Source organism: Anser anser (assembly GCF_964211835.1).
Source record: "Anser anser genome assembly, chromosome: 5".
Lineage (NCBI taxonomy): Eukaryota > Metazoa > Chordata > Aves > Anseriformes > Anatidae > Anser > Anser anser.
Genome location: NC_139725.1, coordinates 29357439 through 29378992, shown reverse-complemented (window position 1 = coordinate 29378992; position 21554 = coordinate 29357439). Strand labels below are relative to the sequence as shown.

The window sequence follows — 21554 nt, the reverse complement described above, 5'->3', positions numbered from 1 at the left end:
GACTCACATGACCTAAATAAAATACCAGCACTGTCATACCTGATTTGGGGCTTTCATGCAAGGGAAACCTATTATTTAGATAAATAGAGCGTCCGCCCTTAACCTCCTGAACTATCAATTTTCCCCCGTCTAATACTGTAGAAAGGTTACGTTGCAGTGCCCTGTGCTTCCTCACATTTAAAGTTAGGGTAGCCAAGGGCAACAAAGACTCCTTCCTCTCTAGCCTGATAGCAGAGTTCTTCCTTCCTTTTGTTCACATGAAGAACAAACACTGAGCTGAACAATAACAGTGGATGCTTCATTATGATGCTCTCCTGGGCACACAGCCCTGGTTAGCATTATCTTACCACTTGGTTTTGTTTTGAAGGAAACCCTGAATGGTCCTTTCAATTGCTGGTGTTTCAAGATCAACATTACCTCTACTTCCTGTATTTTAAAGCCTCCTTATTTTACCAACAATATGCGGTACTATGAAAAAACTGACACAGAACCAATGAACTGAGAAAAACGCCAGTCTAGGGTGCAAGCAATAACAAAAGACAATTTAAACTAGCTTTCTCTGAACCAGTTAAGCTACTGATTCTGAGCATTAGGGGAAAACAAAACAAAACAACAAAAACCCAACACAAACCAAAAAAAACACAAACCAAAACCAAAGAAAAGCAAAACAACTTAATCCTTAGCAACTATTCAAGGAAGTGCATGTGAAGACCAGAGTTTAGACTTGGAATATACTTACTCAAAAATACCCAGGCATCTGAACACACTTCCTGAAATCCGCATTAGCACTAGACCCCTTCCAGTCCCATCTCCTACCTTATGAGCAAAAGATGCCTTTAGATCATTCAGCAAAATCCATATCCCCTGATCTGTAAACAGACAGCTGGCAAGCCCTGTTTACAACAGACTTATCATTTGTGCTTTCCTGCAGAATTTTATTCTTCTTGGACAAGTAATTGTTTTGGACAAGTTACTGAATTATCACTCACTCTTCATGCTATGGGAAGGACAGGTGAACAGATTTAATGACAGCTATGCCATCTTCTCTGGACCACCAACCCAGGCATAGTCAAAACATAGATTTCATCTACCCTGATCCAGACAAAGGGAAAAGAAAGTGTCCTGGTTCACCATCCACTTCTCTTGCCTAATTCGGGACTAGGGAAAAGAATTCCAGGCAATCACCCACCACTCAGTTCCCATCCCTTTGGCCTCCTCCTACTTACAAAAAGCCCTCCTCTGAACACAGGAACATCTGGAACTGTCATGCAGCTCTCGACAGCGGAGCTAATACATGTATTTTAGAACAGCATTTTGTATGGAACTGTCTCCCATTCCTGCTGGCCACTTCCCAAGCCGTACCTGAAGTGCACATTTGCTTATATTAGGTATGAGTTGCAGTTTCTGTAATGACATGCTGCAGATACCTGTGGGAGTGGAAGGTTAATTTTCTGCACCCATACGGTAATTATTATCATTTACTTACAGACAGGTAAACCGAGGCATACAGTAACTAAGCTATTTACATGGATCACGCAGGAAATCACTCTTTGACCAAAAAATGGGTTTCTTCTTGCCTTTAGCTCAGTCTGTGAGACTGGTCCAAGGCCCTTCCAAACCTAGTCCAAAGCCCAACCCCAACCCAAAGCATTTACAGATGTCAGCTAACACTTAATGACTGAAAGGGTGAAGGCAGCGGTAATAACTGCTTCCTTGACATATTCTGCCTTCATTCATATCTGATTTAGGCTTAAGAAGATGTGCCCGCTTCATTCTGTTACCTTACAGTGGGAACAAAATCATGCCCCCAGTAAGCAAAGCTATACCGAAAACAAGGCAGGAACAAAAGCGGGCAGACAGCTTCATCCTCAGCCTGCTCTCTTCTTCTGCAAAGACCTGTTTGCAGGGGAGACAGTCTTGAACTGAGTGCGAGGCAAGCTGGCCTTGATCAGTGCCACGCTGTCGGCCGCAGCCCTCAGGTGGATCAGCTCATTTACCCCTCTGCAGATTGCATTTGTACTCCAGAGTTTCCTGTGCCCTTGAGTGCTGCAGGAACACGCGGTGTCCTTGCTGAGCCCAGACAGCTGGGGCCAGCTGGAGAGCTGCCCTTCTCTCCTCATGTTCAGACTTGACAGTGGAATTTAGTTCATTTTACACAGGAGAAATCTGGCCTTGCTCTGACTTCTGGCCACAGCTTAGGAGCCTCTCCTAGGACACGGCAAATCTTCAAAATGCAAAGCAAACCGTGCCTGGGGTGGCCGTGAGTGCTCTCTGTGGTTATGGTGGGTGGAAAGCTCCAGGTCAGCACTGTGACCACCTGCTCCCCAGTGCAGTCTAATGCCCACCATAGAGAAAAATGGGGAGCACACCTGTTTCACGTGGAAAGGAAAGTATTCTGGATGAATGCAAGTCAGCTCTGTTAAATTCCAGCAGAGTCCCAGTCAGTGTTACTCAGCTGGAAGGACGGCAGTGATGAAGCAAGGCCACAGAGATGCAGGGGGAGAAAACTCAAAGGCGGAGAAGAAACAACATACCTTTGGGCTCTGATGTGCACAGCATGAGGCTGTGCCTCTGTATTAAATATGAATGTGGCTGGGATCACACTACAGGACTACCAGAGTTATACTTCAACCACCCTAATTTAGCGTTTTTGGCTTTTGCTATCATATTAGAATACATTGGCTTGATTTTCAAAGGTAACAAACACCTACAGCTCCCACTGACTTTAGTAGCAGCTGCAGATCTGAAAATCAATTTAAGATAGTTTGCATATTTAGAAGTAGTGAAGGAAAATAAAAGGCCTATTGTGTGGATACAAATAGTTTAAACACTGCTGATGGGTGGTATAAGAGTCCCTTCCCTTTTCAAATGAATTTCACTTCATGTTTTGTTTGGTTTTCCTGTTGATGCATCCTGCACCCTCCAGTGCTAAGCTGGTGGGATCCCACATACTTTTCCTGGCATGTGGAGTTTAAAATAAGAGACCTCAGCAATCGGATATCCTCAGCATTTCCAGCTATTGAACACAATCAGGAGTACTGTGATCCAATTTCAGAGCAGAAAAGAAAAGACATATAGGAATATTCTCCCTGTGTTGGTGCGGGCCAGACAAAAGAAAATGAAGCAAACAGGATGTTCTGCTCTTCGGTGAACCCCAGCAAATGACCCCAGCAGATAGGATACAAGCTACAAACAAGCAGCTATAATATATGTGCCTGCCTGACTGATAGCTTATTCTGGGTAATTCACTCACAGCACAAATATGGAAAAAAAAGGTAAAAGGGAGGGTATTGCTCATTAAAACTGACTTAGTTTTAACTGTGCAGTTCCAAGCTGACATGCCTTCCATCAAATGTATGCAGCCTGAAGGAAGAATATGATGTTTTTTTTTCCTATATGTTACTAAGCAAAAGTGTCTCATCCCAAAATACACTCAGAACATCTACAGGAGAGCAATGCATGGCATTCAGGACTCAGGACATCAGCCTTCTAAGACATAAGCCTATTCTAAGCTTACTCACTCAGTAGAGAACATCCCAGCTGAGGTTTCCAGAGGAGAACACAGCACTCTTGAGAAGTCACTCTATCAGACTGCTTGATAGCACTCCAATAGTCATGCAACATATCCTAGAAATGTCACTCTCCACACCTCTGCTGCTGCTCCTGGGGAGCACACCTTCATAGGGCTTTGGGCTAATATTGGCCATTGTTTCTGTAATGGAAAAGCTAGGAAATCTAAATGAAAATCAGATTCAGTGGAAAAAAGCAAAATTTTTCAGCAATAACATCTCCTGAAAAACTGCTAATTTCTAGCATATTCTACCTGCACTGCCTCTTTACCCACGCAGCCGTGTGTGCAGTGCCTGGCCTCAGCTGTACCTTGGGCAGACCCTCTAGGGTTATTCAGGTGGCAAACCAGGGCTGACACACCATGCTCTAACAAACCATTGTCTCATCTCTGTCACCCTTAGTTAACTCAATCCAGTCTTGAAATTTAATCTCCTAAATTTTTCAGGGGTCTTCACAAAACCGAATGACAAAGGGCCAGATTTTGGTTTCATTACAGCATAAACGATGAGGAGAAATGCCATAACAATCACTAACACTGTAACTAGTATTACACTCAGATCTACTGTAAACTAAATTAATCGCTCAATAAATTCTGCAGGTAAATAGTGGTTTATAGCTTATCATAGTACTGTCTCTTGCATGTATTTGTTACTAATGTTCAGTCTGTTTTAATAGGATGTGTCTCCTGTAGTTTATTTTTTGGCTTTCTACTAGATATCCAGAATGCTTATGGCCCATGCTTGATTAGTATATGGAAATTTGCTTTTTACAAACAGCAACATTTACATGGATAGTTACAAAATCGCAGGTATTACATTACCTTGTATACTTATCCTGCATGAACACTGAAATGTAGCGAAAAGGGGGTACAAATATACAGTTGACAAATATTTGTTTAAAAGTTCAAGTGAATATTATGGAAAAAACTTCATAATACCATCCAACATTATTAATTTTAGGGAATGACTGTAAATAGAAAAACATTTTGAAGTAAAAACCTGTTTGTTGGGAGGGTTTATCACCTGTCTGTCTGCATGAAAGTGCTATATATTCCTGTTCCATCTTATCAGGAGAGATTTAAGCCTACGTGATAAGATCATTTAAATTTGTGGTTAGTCCATTTTAAAGACAGGGCAAGTCTATGCATCAGATACAGAGATATCTGAGGTTGTTCTAGCTGTGTTAATCCTGGAAACACAGAGAAAGTTTAATGAAAAACAGCACTGGGGCCAAAGCAGCAGGAACCTTGTTTGCAAGTGCTATCCCTGTGCTAATAAGCCCCCCCTTGGGCAAAGTTTTCTAGTTTCTGTGAAGTGCTATTCAAATGTGCCTATCTACAGAGCATTGCGCTGTGGAGACGTACAGGTTTAGACTGGAGCAAACCGCCGGATCTCTGCACCGCTCTCCCCTCCCCAGCACAGAGAACAACACAGCTTCCAGCAGTTCCCTTTGGCAGCTAAGTTGTACGCTCAGAAATCTTAACATGCAGGATACATCGAGTCCTACAGCTAAAGAAATGGTACGTATACTACAAAGGCTATGTCATCGGGGTCATTGTCCTCTATTGCTAACTATCGTTCTACGAGATAAAGTGAGGTAGCGATGGCTTCACCAAACGTGCTGATGAAATGCCAGAACAGACGAACTCTGAGAACAGCAAAAGAAATGTAGTCGTGCCTATGTGAGAGAGGGATCCGTCACAGTATGACTTAACTGCTTCTTGCCTTCGTGAGATGCACTCAAAAGCATATAACTTTATTCTGGCTGAAAAACATGTTTTTGGACATTTTCTTGGCTTCCTACTCATGAATGTGTTTGCTTAAGAACATTAAGTCCACTATAAGTACATTTGTCCTTATTCTACAAATCCGTAGCCTGAAAGATGTAACATCTTCTATGTTAAAATCAGGCAATCAATAGCAGAGTCTTGGACTTCTATGAGAAAATTCAGTTCCCAGCACAATATAATGTCACAAATCACCAATACTACCTCTAATCAACACGCACCTTCACTCCTTATGCTAAAAGCCTTTTGGAAAAAAGGCCATTTGCTTTAGCACTGTGCTGAAAACACAGGGGAGCAACCCACTTTGATCAGGAATTCATTACTGTGAGACTAGTAAGGACAAGATTTCTCTGAAGTGAGACCATTTTGTCCCAGAAGGCCTGTGGTATATGACAGTCTTGAACAGAGACTGAATCTTTGCAAGTACACTCATATTCTTCAGCTCATTTGTTTAACAACACTGGCTCAGAAGAAATAGGTTTTGATTCACACTTGCATGAATGAGACGAGATTTGGCACACTGTTTGCACTGAGTTTTTTCATATTACGTTCAGTGAAACTTCAGAAAAATTGAATGCTGGCACTTTGGTTACAATCTAGCAAATCATTTAGGGATATGCTTGGCATTCACTGCAGGAAAGCTGTACCGTTATCTTCAGTGCCTTTACGCATGCATTCAGAAATAAGCAGGTACTTCAATACTGTGTACTACATTGGATTTATCCAGTATAACATCCTCCTGCAAGTTACAGTCACAGCAACAAGTTTGGCCAGAAACTTTACCGATCTCTTGCCTATCTACTATGCAGCTAGAAAGAGCATGCTCACAGAGGAAAACATTTAACTTTAATGAAATGATGGGGTTTGTTTTGTTTCTATTGGATCTAAACCTAAGATACCTCTAGTCTTCCTTCACAATTAAAAAAAATTCTCTCCACCTCTCTTCGTTACCATTTTCAGTTGTCTTTATATCTGTGCCAGCCACAGAGTTGGGCTACTCCATCGAGGCTCTGCCAATGCAGCTGCAAAGCAACCGAACGATTCCCACAAAGCCACCTAGTGAGGATGCACTCATCCAAGTCAACAGCATTCCTGGGTCAGGTTTAGTAATCCTTTCCACCCAAATGCCAAGAACTATCTGGAAATTTTCGTTTATGTCAGCTATATCAATAGGGAGATTTTGCTGGCAAAGGAATGATGGAGGTCTTATTTTTTTCACATTCCTTATTGTCAAGATGGACCTAGCCTACAAACTGATCATGCTTTTTTGCTCTCATTATTATAAACCTGTTACAAGTAGCATGAGTCTTTCAGTGCCCTGTGGGGAATACATCAAAAACTGTTCTACCCCATAGAGATCCTAACAATGATCAGTTCATCTTTATCCCTCCAATAGGGCCGGAAATCACCAGTGGCACTGCAAATCTGTTACCATCTCAATAGCAAAGCACAACTTTATTCCCATTAATCTGTCTTCCACCCATTCACACATCAAGTACAACCCTGCTTCATTTTACAGATTATATCCATGTTGCTCCAGACAAAGGTCACTTTATAGTTACAGTTCTTCAATTGAATGAAAGCTTTTGATGCAGTAAATCATTGTCTCTCACTGTTCAAACTCACACAATACAATACAAATAATGCTGCCCTTTCTTTCAGAATTCCCTTTCTACCTCACTACTCATTACCAAAGCATTTCTTTACAAAATAAAATGAGGCACTTTTCACTTGCTTCAGCCACATAAATTAGTTATAGCACTTTGGAGACCGTTTGCCATGCTGCACTACAAACCCAAACTTTGTGCTATTTTGAGACCAAAATTAGCTTCTTTCACAACATCAGTGTCAAATGAAATACAATGTAACAAGGTTTCCCAAGATTTGGCTGTTCCTAGAACTCTTCCCCTAAGAAACTTTCCTCCCAGTACCACCTACCAGAAGTCACCTGCCTCAGTAAGACATCACAGGCAAGGTTGTGTTGTGTGCACGCAGACACGTGTCCGGTGGAAAAGAGGGCAGGAAGGAGAAAGGGCTGATTAATTAACTAACTAATCAACCAGTCCTGCTGGGACAGAAATCAAATCAAATCTTCAATTTGGCAGCATAAATTATTCCCTCCTTTCTTGAGGTAGTGAGTGGAAACAGCACGAGACACAGAAGTTTTCAGGTTAAGTTTGCAGACAGTTATAAATTTCTTTCAAATGGAAGAACAGAAACATGAAAGGATAAATCTTGACGTCATGTACACTCATGAAAAACTGCAACAATTTGAGGGCTCCATTATTTAGCACTGAAGGTCATAACAAGAACTGAAACCAAAACCTGAGGGCAGACAAATTCTAATCTGAAATACAGAACAAGCATTTAGCAGCAAGATAGCTAAAACTGGAGAACACTGTCAAGGCAAAGTAGGAGCTCACATTTCTTGATGCCTTCAAATAAAAGCAAATGCCTTCCTAGAAGAAATGCTTTAGTGTATCATAAGTTATCAGGTATCTGAAGGAAGCATGTAGGAAATATGGGGGGTCAGTTTGGGTGACCTCCTGATTCCACTTGTCCTTAAACCCTATGAAGCTGAAAATAAACCATTACTCAAAAGCAAGTCCTAGCTCACTAATATTATTTGCCTTATGTTTCCAGAGCTTGAGTTCTTTCAGTCACGAGCAATGTTAATCACGTGGTAAAAGCTCTCCCTGAAAAGTCCCAGTAGGCTCTCCAGTTGGCAAGCACATTCCGTTGTCTTTTGCAGCACCACCCTCTTAGTACCAGAGGGTATTTACTTAGGTGAGATGGAAGGAGACTTATTTCACAGACGGCTGAGCTGCCAGTTGCTAGTAGGTAGGTTCTGTTGCTGTCTTGTATTTATTCCCCAGCATCAGAAGATCACCTACAGAATACAACTTAGAACTGACATCAGCTTATTTATCCTGTCTTCCTTCTGGATATGCACGTACACGTGTAAGTCACATCTGCCAGTCCAGCTGCCCTAACCCAGTAGCTGCTACATTCAGCTTCTCTGAAACTACAGCCGGGCAAGATCAGCCCATAATCTGCTCTGACTGATATACTAATATCAGCTAATCATTTCCAACCCAAAACAGAATTCATATCACCAGCAATGACAAAAATCATCCTATGACTTGCAGCCCTAAACAAATAGATCAAAACCTTTTTTGTTGTTCTTTTTTGTTGTTGTTGTTGTTATTTTTTTTCTTAACAGAATCATGTCATTCACTTTAACTAGGATATTGCATTAGGGAGCAATATCCAAGCAACAAGTACTTAAACAGAATACACATGCAGGCAGTAAAGCTTTTAATATTTTGCAGTGTTTAGGTCCAGGTATCTGCCTCTCTAAGCGGAGAAGCTTTACAAAACAGAGATCTGTCAGACTGGATTTTCCAATCGTAATTCAGGTTCGCTACAGAGTCACGCTGTGGCATGGCAGCACATGACATTGCATTGCAATGTAAAGGCAACTGAGGGTATTTTTGGGTTTGCATTCCTCCACTGCACAGACCGTACTGCAGCAATGAAAGGAGACCAAAGGCTGACTTTCCTTGCTAAATCTCTGACCAGCCGCTCTTTTCCAATTATCAAATTTCATTTCTCCAGTCTGAAAGCAGAAATAAAAGGAGTGAATAACTGGATTCTTTTAATCCCTGAACACATGAAATTTTTAAAAGCAAAGTTTTCTCCGTGGCACCCTTGGGCAACCTGGAGCTCTCTTCTGACAATACCAGAGAAGTAGGTCTTCCTTCACTAGGATCTCCTCTGAACACTTCTGTGCTTGCACTGGGGCCATGAGATGCAAAGACACCAGGGAAACAGAGCAGCGATTTACACTGACAAAGAGGATTTTGATACACTCCTCCAAATGGGGCAGCATTACCATCTTAATAGCCTTTTGCTCTCAGCCTTCTTCCTGAGGACGCTGGAGATTTTTGCGAATGGAGAACAGTTCCGCTTCCCATTTTAACTGCAACAATAGCAAAGGGCTCCTTAAACTGCATCAAATAGCAGCCTGTGAAATCCCTAACTAGCCGCACTGCCTCTCCTGCCGTTTTATTATCCTCTGGCCCACAGAACAAAAGGGGGGAGCTCCTCCTCATTTTTAGCCTATTCCACACATCCTAATCCCTCAGAGGTGGCAATGGAAATTGCTTGTGGAACTGTTAAATCACACTTTCACTTTGTCTTTCATTCCCTATTCACCCTCACTAATCAAGGAGCTTCCAGCCACATTTTCCGATATCAATTTTGTTTATGGCCTATTGGTTAATGGTCCCGGGATGGGACCCCCTGAGTAAGAAGAAAGAATCCTGGGCATTTCAGACAGCTGCCGCTTCCCACCAGTTCCCACACCCATCCACTTGTTCTCATCAGACACCCTGAATGTGCTCACCTCCTGACACCAACTGAATTAAACAACAAAGACTGAATGGGAAAGCTGCCTTTGCAATCCTGCTGCGGGACAGATTCCACTTGTTCGCACTCTACGACATCCTTCAAACCGCAACACAGGGGCAACTACCCCGCCAGCTAACCCGCGGCCAGTCGCCCTAGGGACATCTTACCTCGCATGCAGCTTCCCTTTGGAACGTATAAGCTTCAACTCTTACAAAAACTCTAGCCTCTCTTGCACAAGGCCACCCACCACCACTCTGCTAATCACTCTGTCTTGTTAGGTAGCAATTCCTGTCAACATCTTACCTGAAACAATCATTTGCGTGTGATTTGCTCACTTCTCTCCGCAGAAATAACGCTCATTGAAGTGTGGGAAGAAAACACGCAATATTTACTTTGTAAAACTTCATGAGATGCTTCTCATGTGTAAGTGCTTACAAGTCTCTTTAAGGATACTAGCAGCAGGACCTTATCATTGAACCATGACTTCACCAATACCACCAGACTTACAAACCTAGAATCTAAAAGAACCAGCATGTAAAATCATAGAAATGCCAGATTCAGATCAAACTATGTGAACGTTTAAGGTTCAGATCCTGCTGTCTGATCTCTGACCAGGACATTACCTGCGACGTAAAACAGGCTAGGGCACATTATCAGGGGAACTATGCCCTTGCTTACTACCTATCTTGGAAAAAAATATCTAAATATAACAGCATAGTCATAAACTAAGAAAAAGCTTACACAGAGAAAAGCTCCAAGCTGCTTTCCAAATATACAAAGAATGCCTGATGGCAAGATAATGCTCACTTACAGAAATCCATGCTGGTTTTAGAAAAATAGTGAATGTACACCCCAGAAACATATGGATACAGGGAAAAGAGCAATTGCCATATTCCTCATACAGTGCTATCAAGCATCGTACTATCAGAGAGCCTTGCCATCATCAGTACACGTTATCAGGCCAATCTGCTCTTTAAAGGTAGGGTTCAGTCCTTAGAAAGCTATTTTCCCAGCTTACTGAAAAGATTTGAAACAAATAAAGATCCTCTCTGAACAAATGATCCTAGTTTCTGAATTAGAAAGTCTTTCTTTCCCAAAGTATCACTACATTAGTGCCTGAAGACAGAGCAGGAAGTTGTCTACTTTTTTAATGATGACCAGAAACATCTCTGCAACTCAGAAGATAATTGAGATAGAGAAGTGGTATGTCTTATACACTGTCCTTAATCAAAATATGTCCAGAGCAACTCTTGCAAGCCATCTTAGTTTAAACTAATAAAAAAATGTTGCTAGTACATGTAGCCTGTTTAAAATTACCAGTACCAAATAAGGCAGACTGAAGTCCCAGAATGCCATCTAAGAATACACTGGGTGTAATATCTAAAGGTTTAGGAAACACCCAATGGACCCTCACATTAGCATTATGTAGATGTGTCAAATGGAAGAAAAAAAAAAAGTTTTTTTCCTTTTCTTTTGTTTTCTTAAACTATGTATCACCAGTATTTTAGGCTTATCTAGTCATCAATAAATGTAAATACGTTGCTGATCTGGTACTGCCTGTTTGTAGGTGGGAAATGGGCAATCAGAAGGAAGAGAACTGTTCACATACCTTAAAATGTCTGTAGCGTTTTTATATTAGCAATCAGTGCTAAAATCAGTATTTAGCAATCAATGATTGCTAATCACTGGAACCTGAGAAACAGCAATACTCAGCTTTCTTAATACCAAGACTACATATTAGAGAGTATCCTCTGAACAAGAAGTCTGCTAAACTGCTGCAGCAATCAGGAGCATGACAGCATATCAACACAGAGGAACTAAACACAGTTGGTCTATGAATGTCTGTCAAAAAGTAGATAGATTAAAGGAATATTTACTGGGATAAATAGGGAAAATAAATGAAGAGCTGCATTTCCCTCTTTCACAATGGTTCAAAAACACATATTTTAGGAGATGGCCACAAAGAGCCCTAGTTCCCTGCCATCATAGTATTATTACCCATCTTTTCAGTACAATACCCCACACCATAGAGAACCTTAGGATTATTAGGGCCCCGTGGCATTCACATTAAAATGATCACAGAAATAGAGGACAGATATTAATTTCCCATATTTTATTGATGCTGAGCCATTTGCTAAAGAGATACTATTTATTAGAACGTGCTACTAATGATAGACAGGTATGCTCCTCCTGGAAAAATCTCTCCCATAGGAGCAATGCCAGAACCATTCAACTTACTTTGAATGAAAACAGGGCGACGTAATAATTTCAGGGCCTATTCTTAAATCCATGGGAATATGCAGCAACTAATTTAGTATTACCCAAGGTGAGACAGAGGAAGCAGCAGAAGGCTGCCCTTGTCACCTAGACTGTTCAAATGTGTGGGGGTTTTTTTGGTTTGTTTTTAATTAGTTAAAAACAGCACCATTTCAACAACCGTCACTGTTACCTGCCTTCAGCCTGCTTAAAACACTATTTGTAAAAGCAAAGTAATCAATGCTCTGATCCTACCTTGAAGAACCAAGCCTGATTTCTCAATGGTGTAGAAAAAAACGGAAAATGGAGCAACAGGGGATTTTGCAACCAGGATCTGCAAAACAAACAAACAATGTATAAGTACATATCTCTATCACATACTGATCAGAGCTCAAATTTGTAGAACAATCTCACTAGATTTAAACTCCAGAAGCATTAAAGCATAATGTAGAAATAACAAGGTTGCCATTGATCTAACCCTGTCACTTCTAAGTAGAGATCTTCTCACAGGAATGTAGAGCTCATGCTGCAATTTAAAAATGATTCTCAGGTAATAAAAAACCAACCATCATAAAAACAACATGTTTTGCTTGTCTTATTGGCAAATAAGATGATCATTCTTGCTGGTTCGGGCAGGAGACAATTTTGAGCAAACTGTAACTGCTGCTGTGTAATGTAATTTTAATCACCATTAGCAATTTTACGGATGCATCCCCTTGCCTTCTCCAATAATTCCACCATGTTCCTGCTGCCCCAGAAGCAGTATGATCCACCCATGGGTCACCACACCGGGGAAGGTAACATGGCATTGCAGTGATCTGGATGACATCTTTTGAAAAAGGGTCAGTGACCGATTCAAGTTTTGTTTGAGAATCCTGTCTTCGGAGTTTCAAAATAGGAACTGAAATTCCCTGAGGGTTTTTACCGTGCAATCAGATTTAGCTTGGCATTTGGGTATGCTGGCCCTCTATGGCCGGGTCAGAAATACTCAAAGCTCTCTGGCTCCACTGTGGAGGAAACACCCGCTACTGAAGATGACCTACAGCGGAGGTCTGGACACACAGAAATGGACTTCTTAGCAAGGTTGGGATATGGGACCCACAGCGCTAGCCCAAATGACATGAATGTGCCTGGCTTTATTGCCTACCTGATTTTTGCTGATTGAAAAGGACTGCTCTATCACAGTTTGCCACGAAGTAACCCCCATTCTATCACCTATGTGAAAGTGACATTTTAATGGTAGATTTAATAAGCTCTGCCAAGAGTGTGATCAGCGCAAACGCTGGTTTAGTGATCTCCATGTCCCCAGGGAACTGAAGACCAGTTCCCCCAGTGTAGCACTGTGGAAGAGCCTTCCCGTCCTGACAGGCCCTGAGGACACCATTTGGTGAGGCTGCTCCCCCACCACATGCTCTGATCCTTTTCAGGGTTCTGCTTTCAGCACAGCAATGCCACAGAGCCCACCTCAACTGCACAGGAAATCCAGCAGGCCTGCCTATTTCCTTTGCTTCGGCGTATTGATTTCATTTAACCTCAGCAGTAAGGCCTCACCCAGCAGCGTATTTTAGAATCAGCACACATCTCAGCGCTTACGTTTCCGAGGCCTTGTCAGCTACTACACCCCTTCAGCCCAAGATACGCAACCTCCGGCAGTTGCATCCAAATCCAGATTTCTTAGAACTATGGACAAAGATCTTAGTTTTAGAGGTGTGGAGCACCAATAGCTCCTGCTGACTTCAAATGAAGTAAGTTATTTCCATTACTTCCAAATGTCATGCCCTAATTCCACCCAACAGTCAAGCACGCCTAAAGGCTGTTATATATGATTTTTGTTGGAGGTGTCTAATGATCAGCAGGAAAACAGTGAACAGTGTTATATAAAAGTCAAGAGAGACCTCAGAAAAATGAGGAAGTTCATACTCACCAAAACGTTTCCCTGAAAAGTCAGACAGTACTGAATCACTGTATAGATACACAGAGCTGGAACATTTATTCCTAAGTGTAAGATTAACAATATCAAGCACCAGAAGTTTGGGCTCTGAAGTATACTTATGTAATAACAGGATTTGGCAGCAAATTCTGCTGCCGAATCAAGGCATGTGCAACTTTCCTGTAGCGCTTTAAATGTTAAGGATATCTCTATAGTAGGCAGGTTTCGTTTGTGCTTGTAGCCTGCAGATACCATCATGCTGAGATTTCTTGTGACTTTCTCATCTGATTCTGATGCAGACTGAAGAAACAAAGTCCTCATACCTGGGCTTTAAACGTAATCATTATAACCCACATGTACCCACAGCTAGCTAACAGTTTTATGGTTTTCAGAATTTAAACCAAATATACTTTCTTCTTCAGACAGTAAAAAATAAAGGAAGGCACATGAAGAACATGAATACAGCCGGAGAACATCAGACCAGTCCAAATGTCAATGTTTTCCTTATGAAGCTGGCCAAACCATCCCAGGATGTGATACAACCTTTGTGAACTATTCCAAGTAGGAAAACTGCCATGCTAGCACTTTCCCCTCTTGCATGCTAATTCTTCTTCTTCTTCTTCCTAACAAACTTCAGGAGGAAGGAGAAGCGTGTCACATCACATGCCTGTGATGCACCTTGACAAACCCTGAATTCCCATTCCTGTCATTATTCACAAACAGACAGCCCTTCTCACTTATGGGGTAGGACGGAGAATCTGAAGGGAGACAACAGAGTGCCTCCTTGTGCTTAGCAGTCCTGTGGTGCCAATGCGGCGCTGATCTCTGAGAATGTGAGGGAGAGGATGGGGTGGGAAAACTGTGCAAATGCTCAGCTACAGTCTCCCACAACAGCTGGATGTTTAATCAGATTGGCCCAAAGTGAAACAGTTACAAACCTGATGTCTAAGGTCAGATTTTTGGCAATCTGTGCAGTGCTATGCACATAAATATTAACCTATATATGAATGTGCACTAGGCACAGTTGTACGTGCAAACAGCTAGACATTCAAATAACCCTATGTACATTCTGTTACTGCATTTTTATGTAGTTACAATATGTGCATAACTAAGTATAGCAATGAAAAAACATAATAAATCACATCCTTTCAGCAGCACATCACAGGACCTCTCTGAAAGGCTGCTCCACAGTTACATCTGAGGCTCAGAATTAGCTTTCTTTTTAGAAAGAACTAGCTCATGATATTCAAACGTAATGCTTTACTTTGAATGTTTGCTTACTGTGAAAAATAACCTTAAGTATGATTGCATTATTTCACAACCAGGTAGAGTACACAGAATTTTTTTTTATAACACCAAACTCCACGTTAACATAAATTGAAAAAAGTAAATATGTATTTACATTTGTGTTCTGACCAAAGAGAAAAAAACAACTATAAAAGGTCACTGCAAATCATTCTCTGGATGGAATAGCCAATGCACAGTAGGTTCTTAAGCATATTCCAGGAACTTAGGAAATACAGAAGGAAAAACAGATTTAAAAAAAAAAAAAAAAGTTGTTTTGGAAGCCAAGAAGTGAATTGCCAAAAATCAAGGTACTGTTGGAAAGAATATTAGCAATATCAAAAAGGAAATTAAAATTGGGAGTTATAGTGAAATTAGATAAGGATAGTGATTAAACTTTCTACAAATGAGTGAAGACATCAGTTTTCAACAAGCAGGAGGATGCTGAAGAAGAGGAAGAGCAAGGCTGATAATGGGAACAATCATATAGATGCAGAAACAACAACTGAGTGGAAAGAAAACTCGAAGAACTTAGCGCATTCAGGAGAAAACATAATATCTATTGAGGAAAAAACGTTGTAAGAATCAGCATATGAACTGAGGTCTGATAGCTAGTATTTGTCATACACCTATGAAATTGAAGATGATGCAACAGAACTGAGATGCAGCAAAAACAAACCTCAAATGGATGAGGAAAAAGATGTAAACTGGTGAGTTGAGGCCTGTAAGCTGATAAAGTATATTGTAGGGCTTTTAGAAGAAATGCTGCAGGGAAGAATAATTGAAGACTTGGAAAGCTGGGTAAAATTAAACACGGATGCTGTAAAGCTTTTAACACTGTGGAATGGTAATTGTTAATAAAGAAATGAAAATCGGCAGGAAAGCTGTAAGGCAAAAGGGGAAACAGTTATTGAAGAGAAAGCACTTCCCAGATATATTAGTACCTGAGAAGATCACTAACCCACAACATGATGTAGCCAGGACAATGGCAAATCCAGCTGTACAATGTGCTACCACATAAACCTGGCGAAAACACTGGTATTTCTTTAGAAACCATTAGTATGTTTTACTCTGGAATACCAGATATGGTACAGGTCACTCATAAACTCAAACTACAAGAGATGGGCTGCATGCTGATGAGGAGAACAGAGCACTCATCTGAAAGGCCACTAGAAAGCATTATCTCCGTGAATCTAGCAAAAGCGAAGGCTGACTGCTGTCTGTGTCAGTGAGTGGGAGAGGGGATGTGAGAGAATGGAGCAGGAAACAAAGAGCTACTCAAACTGAAAGACAACTCTGGCACAAAAACAAACGTGAAGCCACAAAAACATTTTGGCTGGAAATTTGAAAGTTTTTAACCACCAGTAAACATGAGCCTTCAACTCAAAGAAGAAAAAAAAATATCTATGTTTTAGGATTCAGATTGAAATACTTATGAAAGGGAATAAGAAACAGTGCCTGCGATGCGCTCCATAACCTATGAAGTCTCTTCAAATCCTGTGTGCAGACTGAGCACTAAAGCCCTGCCAATTCATCTTCTACACTGAGAGAACTGACAGAGTTGGAAGAATACAGGCTAACAATGTCTCTTGAAGGTCCACATGCAACTAGGGATCTTCACAGTCAATTAAAGGAGAAAAAAGCCACCTCGTCTCTCTTCTGAAGAGCATCTGCTCCTCTCCCTAAGAATCCAAGCAACCACTCGAGGGTGTGGAGAACACAAGGAGGCTTCCAGGATATCTCAGAAGCATTTCTAAAACTCACATATATTTAACCATTTGTCTTGTTCCAATTCTAAATCAGCCATGGCCAAAATCAGGAGAGAGTACAGAAAGGTGTGTTGTCTGCACCTGGGCCTGAATCTAAGTTCTTCATATGGAGGCTACTTGTATGGCATGCTGAGACAGAAACCTGTTTCCACAACCTTACTTTTCCAAACTTTGATTAAGAACCTAAATCTTCATTCCAACATAACAGAAAGATTTTCTATTTGCTTCAGGAAAATAAAGGAGCATACAATTCTACAGATGTTCCTGACATATGTAAAAGAATTCATTGCTTTGTCTCCTATCCAGACATATGAAAGACATACCTCTTATGATAAGCACTATTTAATAAAGGAATCAAAGATGAAATCCTGGCCTCACTAGAAATATTTCCTATTAACACTTCTTTTGACAATTTTTATTGTTTATTTGTATTATATTTATTATTATTCATTGCAAAAACATTTTTTTTCAGTTGAAGTCTCACAAAAAGCAGCACATAATTTAAGCTGAGTAAACAGTGATGGGAAATAATAGTCCAATACCGAAATGATTTCTTAAATGATGAAATGAATAGAAATAAACATACAAAAAATGATGAAATGGTATTGAGTCTTCCTGATCTGGGCTATCCATGAGCTTCTGGAAAGTAATATAAATACCAGGTGCAGTTGTTCTTTTGCTGCTGTCCTACTGTTATAGATACTACTAGTCGGAATGATACATTCTGATAGTACTAGTTGGAACGATAGAGATGGATGAGAGATGTAAAAGTCAAAGCTATTTTAAGTTTTTTGAAGTCCTAACCTTACAAAGTGGTCAAATTTTAGTTTCCTTTCTTCCTTTCTAACATTGTGTTTCCCCATCAGGAGGCTTGTAATAATTATTTATTATATGACAGCAATGTAGAATAAACATTAAACAACTGAAAAATGATTTCTGTCATGAGGCATGTTAGGAACACAAAGGTACTATGGGACAGAAAATATATCACCTTGATGAAAAGTGAATAGAAACTGGATAGATGCCATTAGATTAGATAAAGGAAGATAAATGGGAGACAGGCAGAACAGTTGAGAAACAAAAGCCTTAGAGAGAATTGATGATGACAGCAGAAAAAATGTACATTAAAGTTTGTTTTTTTAATTAGGGAAAGCTTTTTTATTAATAAAGTTTATTGTTTATGGAAGCTTTATGGAAGAGATGAATCACAGAAATTGATTGCAAAAGCCCAGCAGAAAATACTAATTACTGGGACAACATCCCCTGTCAATAGCAAAGAAAGTGATGAATTGGAAAATATATTGGATGGAGTTTCAGAAGTAGTCTGATAACCAGAAATTAAGCTAGTGTCCTACCAAAAAAAAGGGGGGGGCGGCGGGGGGAGAAGAAAGGGGTGACAGGATCTTATATCAAATTAGTTATCAAAATGCCAGGAAGATAAACTACCAAGTGATGAAATAAAATGATGATTTTGACTGAGCTGTGAACTCTCAGATGGTGAAAAGAAAAGAAAAGAAAAGAAAAGAAAAGAAAAGAAAAGAAAAGAAAAGAAAAGAAAAGAAAAGAAAAGAAAAGAAAAGAAAAGAAAAGAAAAGAAAAGAAAAGAAAAGAAAAGAAAAGAAAAGAAAAGAAAAAGAAAAAGAAAAAGAAAAAGAAAAAGAAAAAGAAAAAAAAAGAAAAGAAAAGAAAAGAAAAGAAAAGAAAAGAAAAGAAAAGAAAAAAGAAAAGAAAAGAAAAGAAAAGAAAAGAAAAGAAAAGAAAAGAAAAGAAAAGAAAAGAAAAGAAAAGAAAAGAAAAGAAAAGAAAAGAAAAGAAAAGAAAAGAAAAGAAAAGAAAAGAAAAGAAAAGAAAAAGAAAAAGAAAAAGAAAAAGAAAAAGAAAAAGAAAAAGAAAAAGAAAAAGAAAAAGAAAAAGAAAAGAAAAGAAAAAAGAAAAGAAAAGAAAAGAAAAGAAAAGAAAAGAAAAGAAAAGAAAAGAAAAGAAAAGAAAAGAAAAGAAAAGAAAAGAAAAGAAAAAGAAAAAGAAAAAGAAAAAGAAAAAGAAAAAGAAAAAGAAAAAGATTTCCATCATGGAAAAATAATGATTTTAACGACAAAAAAAAAAATTTAATGAAACATTATTAACATTTAATGTCATTTCTGTTTACACTGGGATGACATACAGTTTCTTGCCCATATTTTGCTGAGACTATTAACAAGGAAAAGGTTCTCAGCAATGGCTGAGGAACACTAGAGAAACCATGTGAAACTTCTTTTAAACTATATCGGATTCTTTTGTTTGTTTGTTTGTTTTCCTTAGATTTCCTTTTCTGACAGATTTACCTTATCTCATCGTTTGTACTCCTGGAGATTATAAAAATGACAAGAGACTTCTACTGCACGAACAATTGTAGTGAATAACAAAATTACACTTAAAGCCAATACATATTTTAGGATTCAGATGTACTGTCAAATTACCGAATGCCTTAGTTTTGTGAAAAGAGCCTTACTACTACAGCTGGCCTTTATGAAACAATGTTGGTTTGCTGGGAGTTTTTGCTAATTTATATTGTTGTCCTATTGCAGTAAACGATCACTGCTAATAGTCAGTACATTTCAAAGAACACAACTTATACTGCAGTAGCATGGAAAAGCATAGCTGAGAACTGACAAAGAAACCTGTACCACCGACGCTGTCATTCAGCAGGGAAAAGAGTACATCTACAGGTTCAGTTAGACTCGGGCACTAATAAAATCAGTGCTAAGCTAAACAATTTTTTCCCCTAATTGTGCCAAAATGTCTGGGTGGACAATCTTCATGCCAGAATTTCCCTTCTTATTGTAGATTAGAAGGGTTGTTTTTTCAGCTGCAGAGCCCAGGAAAAAGCCTGTTAGGAAAACAACAAAGTTGATTTTGCATCAGATATCCCAGCAGACCTCATGACTGTTTTTCCTCCCCTCCCTGCTGGTTCTTCTTGGGCCCTATGTGCAGGAATTTGATCTGTTCTAGAAGTGAAAGCAGCGGTCCTTATTCTGTAGTTCATCTGCTTTTGCACAGGACTTGTGACCGAGTTCCCAGGACCAGCTCTCATTCCACAGGTTTTGTCGCCTCCAGCCCACCAGAAAGTGCCTGAGGAGAGTCAAGAGCTCCCTCCAAGCACAAACTTTGCATGTGTATGGTACTTTATCAGTAGATTTTAAAAAGGTTTTACAACAGTGGGGTAAAAATATCCACAGTATGTATTTGGGTAAATTGAAGTTAAGAAATTAATTACATTCCTAAAGATCGTACAGTAGATATCAAGTGCTAAGATCTCAATAAGACCTTATCAAATCACATCACCTTCACAGGCAACTCACTGTAGAGTTGGACTTGATCAGGGACTTGTATTTTCCTATGGAAATGATTATCCCCTAGTTCACATCTTCCTCTAAATCCCCTTGCAAGGAGAAGCTCTCTGTACACAGACTTTCTCCTTTCAAGCAGACGAAAACTCAGCCACCCCAGCAGTACCATCCACAGCTGCATGCTATGCACCAGCTGGAGGCTTCCTCTTGGCTTCTTTCCTTGTCAGTAGGAAAGGCCGCAGACTGGGCGGGCTGTACCACGACTGGGAATAAAGAGGAAAAACAGACAGGTCGAGGGAAAGCAGATATATACAGTCATCCTTCAACCCTCCTAATCATCTAAACCCCACACGTATATTCTGCCAGGTAAAAACAAACTCAGTGAATTGCGAACGGTGAAAGGTTAAGATGCCCTGAGCACTGGAGAGCAAACAATAAGAGATGGGGCTACGAACGAGCCCCAGTACAGGGAATAGCTGTGGAGTCCCTACAACTTCTGCAAACGTTAGGAAAAAAAAACAACAATATGGATTACAATGATTTCTTAGAAAACCATCATTTCTTTTGGGCCATGCACAGCACTTGAGAGTTGTGGCTCCCTGAAGTCCAGTTGTTTGAAAAGGTTTTCATCAAGGCCAGGTTAATGGGCCGCAACTCAATAAAACTCTTTATAGAGCAACCTAAATGGATTGCCTCTCTCCTTCCCCCACAAGAAAATCCTGTCCAGAGGAAACTGTTTAGGAAGGAGTTTCCTTTCTACTATTTTATAGAAAAGCAACAGTGGCAGCTAGAGACGCTTTATGAGAGGCATTCCATAAATCCAAACCAATTAGTGCAGAGAAGTAGGTAAGCAGAGTTTGTGTGTATATCCTGAAAATGTCCATTAGCACACATCTGGAAACAACTCCAAAATGAACAGACTCAAAAGGCAGTTGACCGTCCTGCTGTTGTCTCAGCCCCCAAAATGTAGCAGCACATCTGTATATTTTCCTTTAGTGCGATGCATACAAATTCCACGTATTAAAAAACATTGCTAGGACTGCAAAGTCGAGTAGTCCTTGCCTCTCGTCTTAAGAAAAAAGGTGTGGCAGAGGGGATAGGAAGGAAGAAATGCAGATGCGTTTAAGACAGTTTTTCAGGGGAAGTAACAACAACAGACAATGATTTGAATAAGAGAGTTAGTGAAGGGAAAGCCTTCGAAAGCCTAATGGAAAACACAA

At 40.1% G+C, this 21554-nt stretch overlaps 1 protein-coding gene across 6 annotated transcripts in view; it reads right to left on the bottom strand.

Annotated features, from left to right (window-relative positions):
• Positions 1 to 21554, bottom strand: part of RAD51B (RAD51 paralog B) — a 382679-nt gene that overhangs the window by 111382 nt on the left and 249743 nt on the right. For 5 of the 6 annotated variants that reach the window (XR_014584707.1, XR_014584708.1, XM_083836786.1 and 2 more), the window contains exon 10: positions 12281 to 12359. The exons of the other annotated variant lie outside the window; for it this stretch is intronic. Coding sequence is in view for 3 of the 5 variants with exons in the window: in XM_083836786.1 (XP_083692912.1) it covers positions 12281 to 12359 (79 nt within the window). In the remaining 2 variants the exon portion in view is untranslated. The remainder of the gene's footprint in view (positions 1 to 12280; positions 12360 to 21554) is intronic. 6 annotated transcript variants of the gene reach the window in all.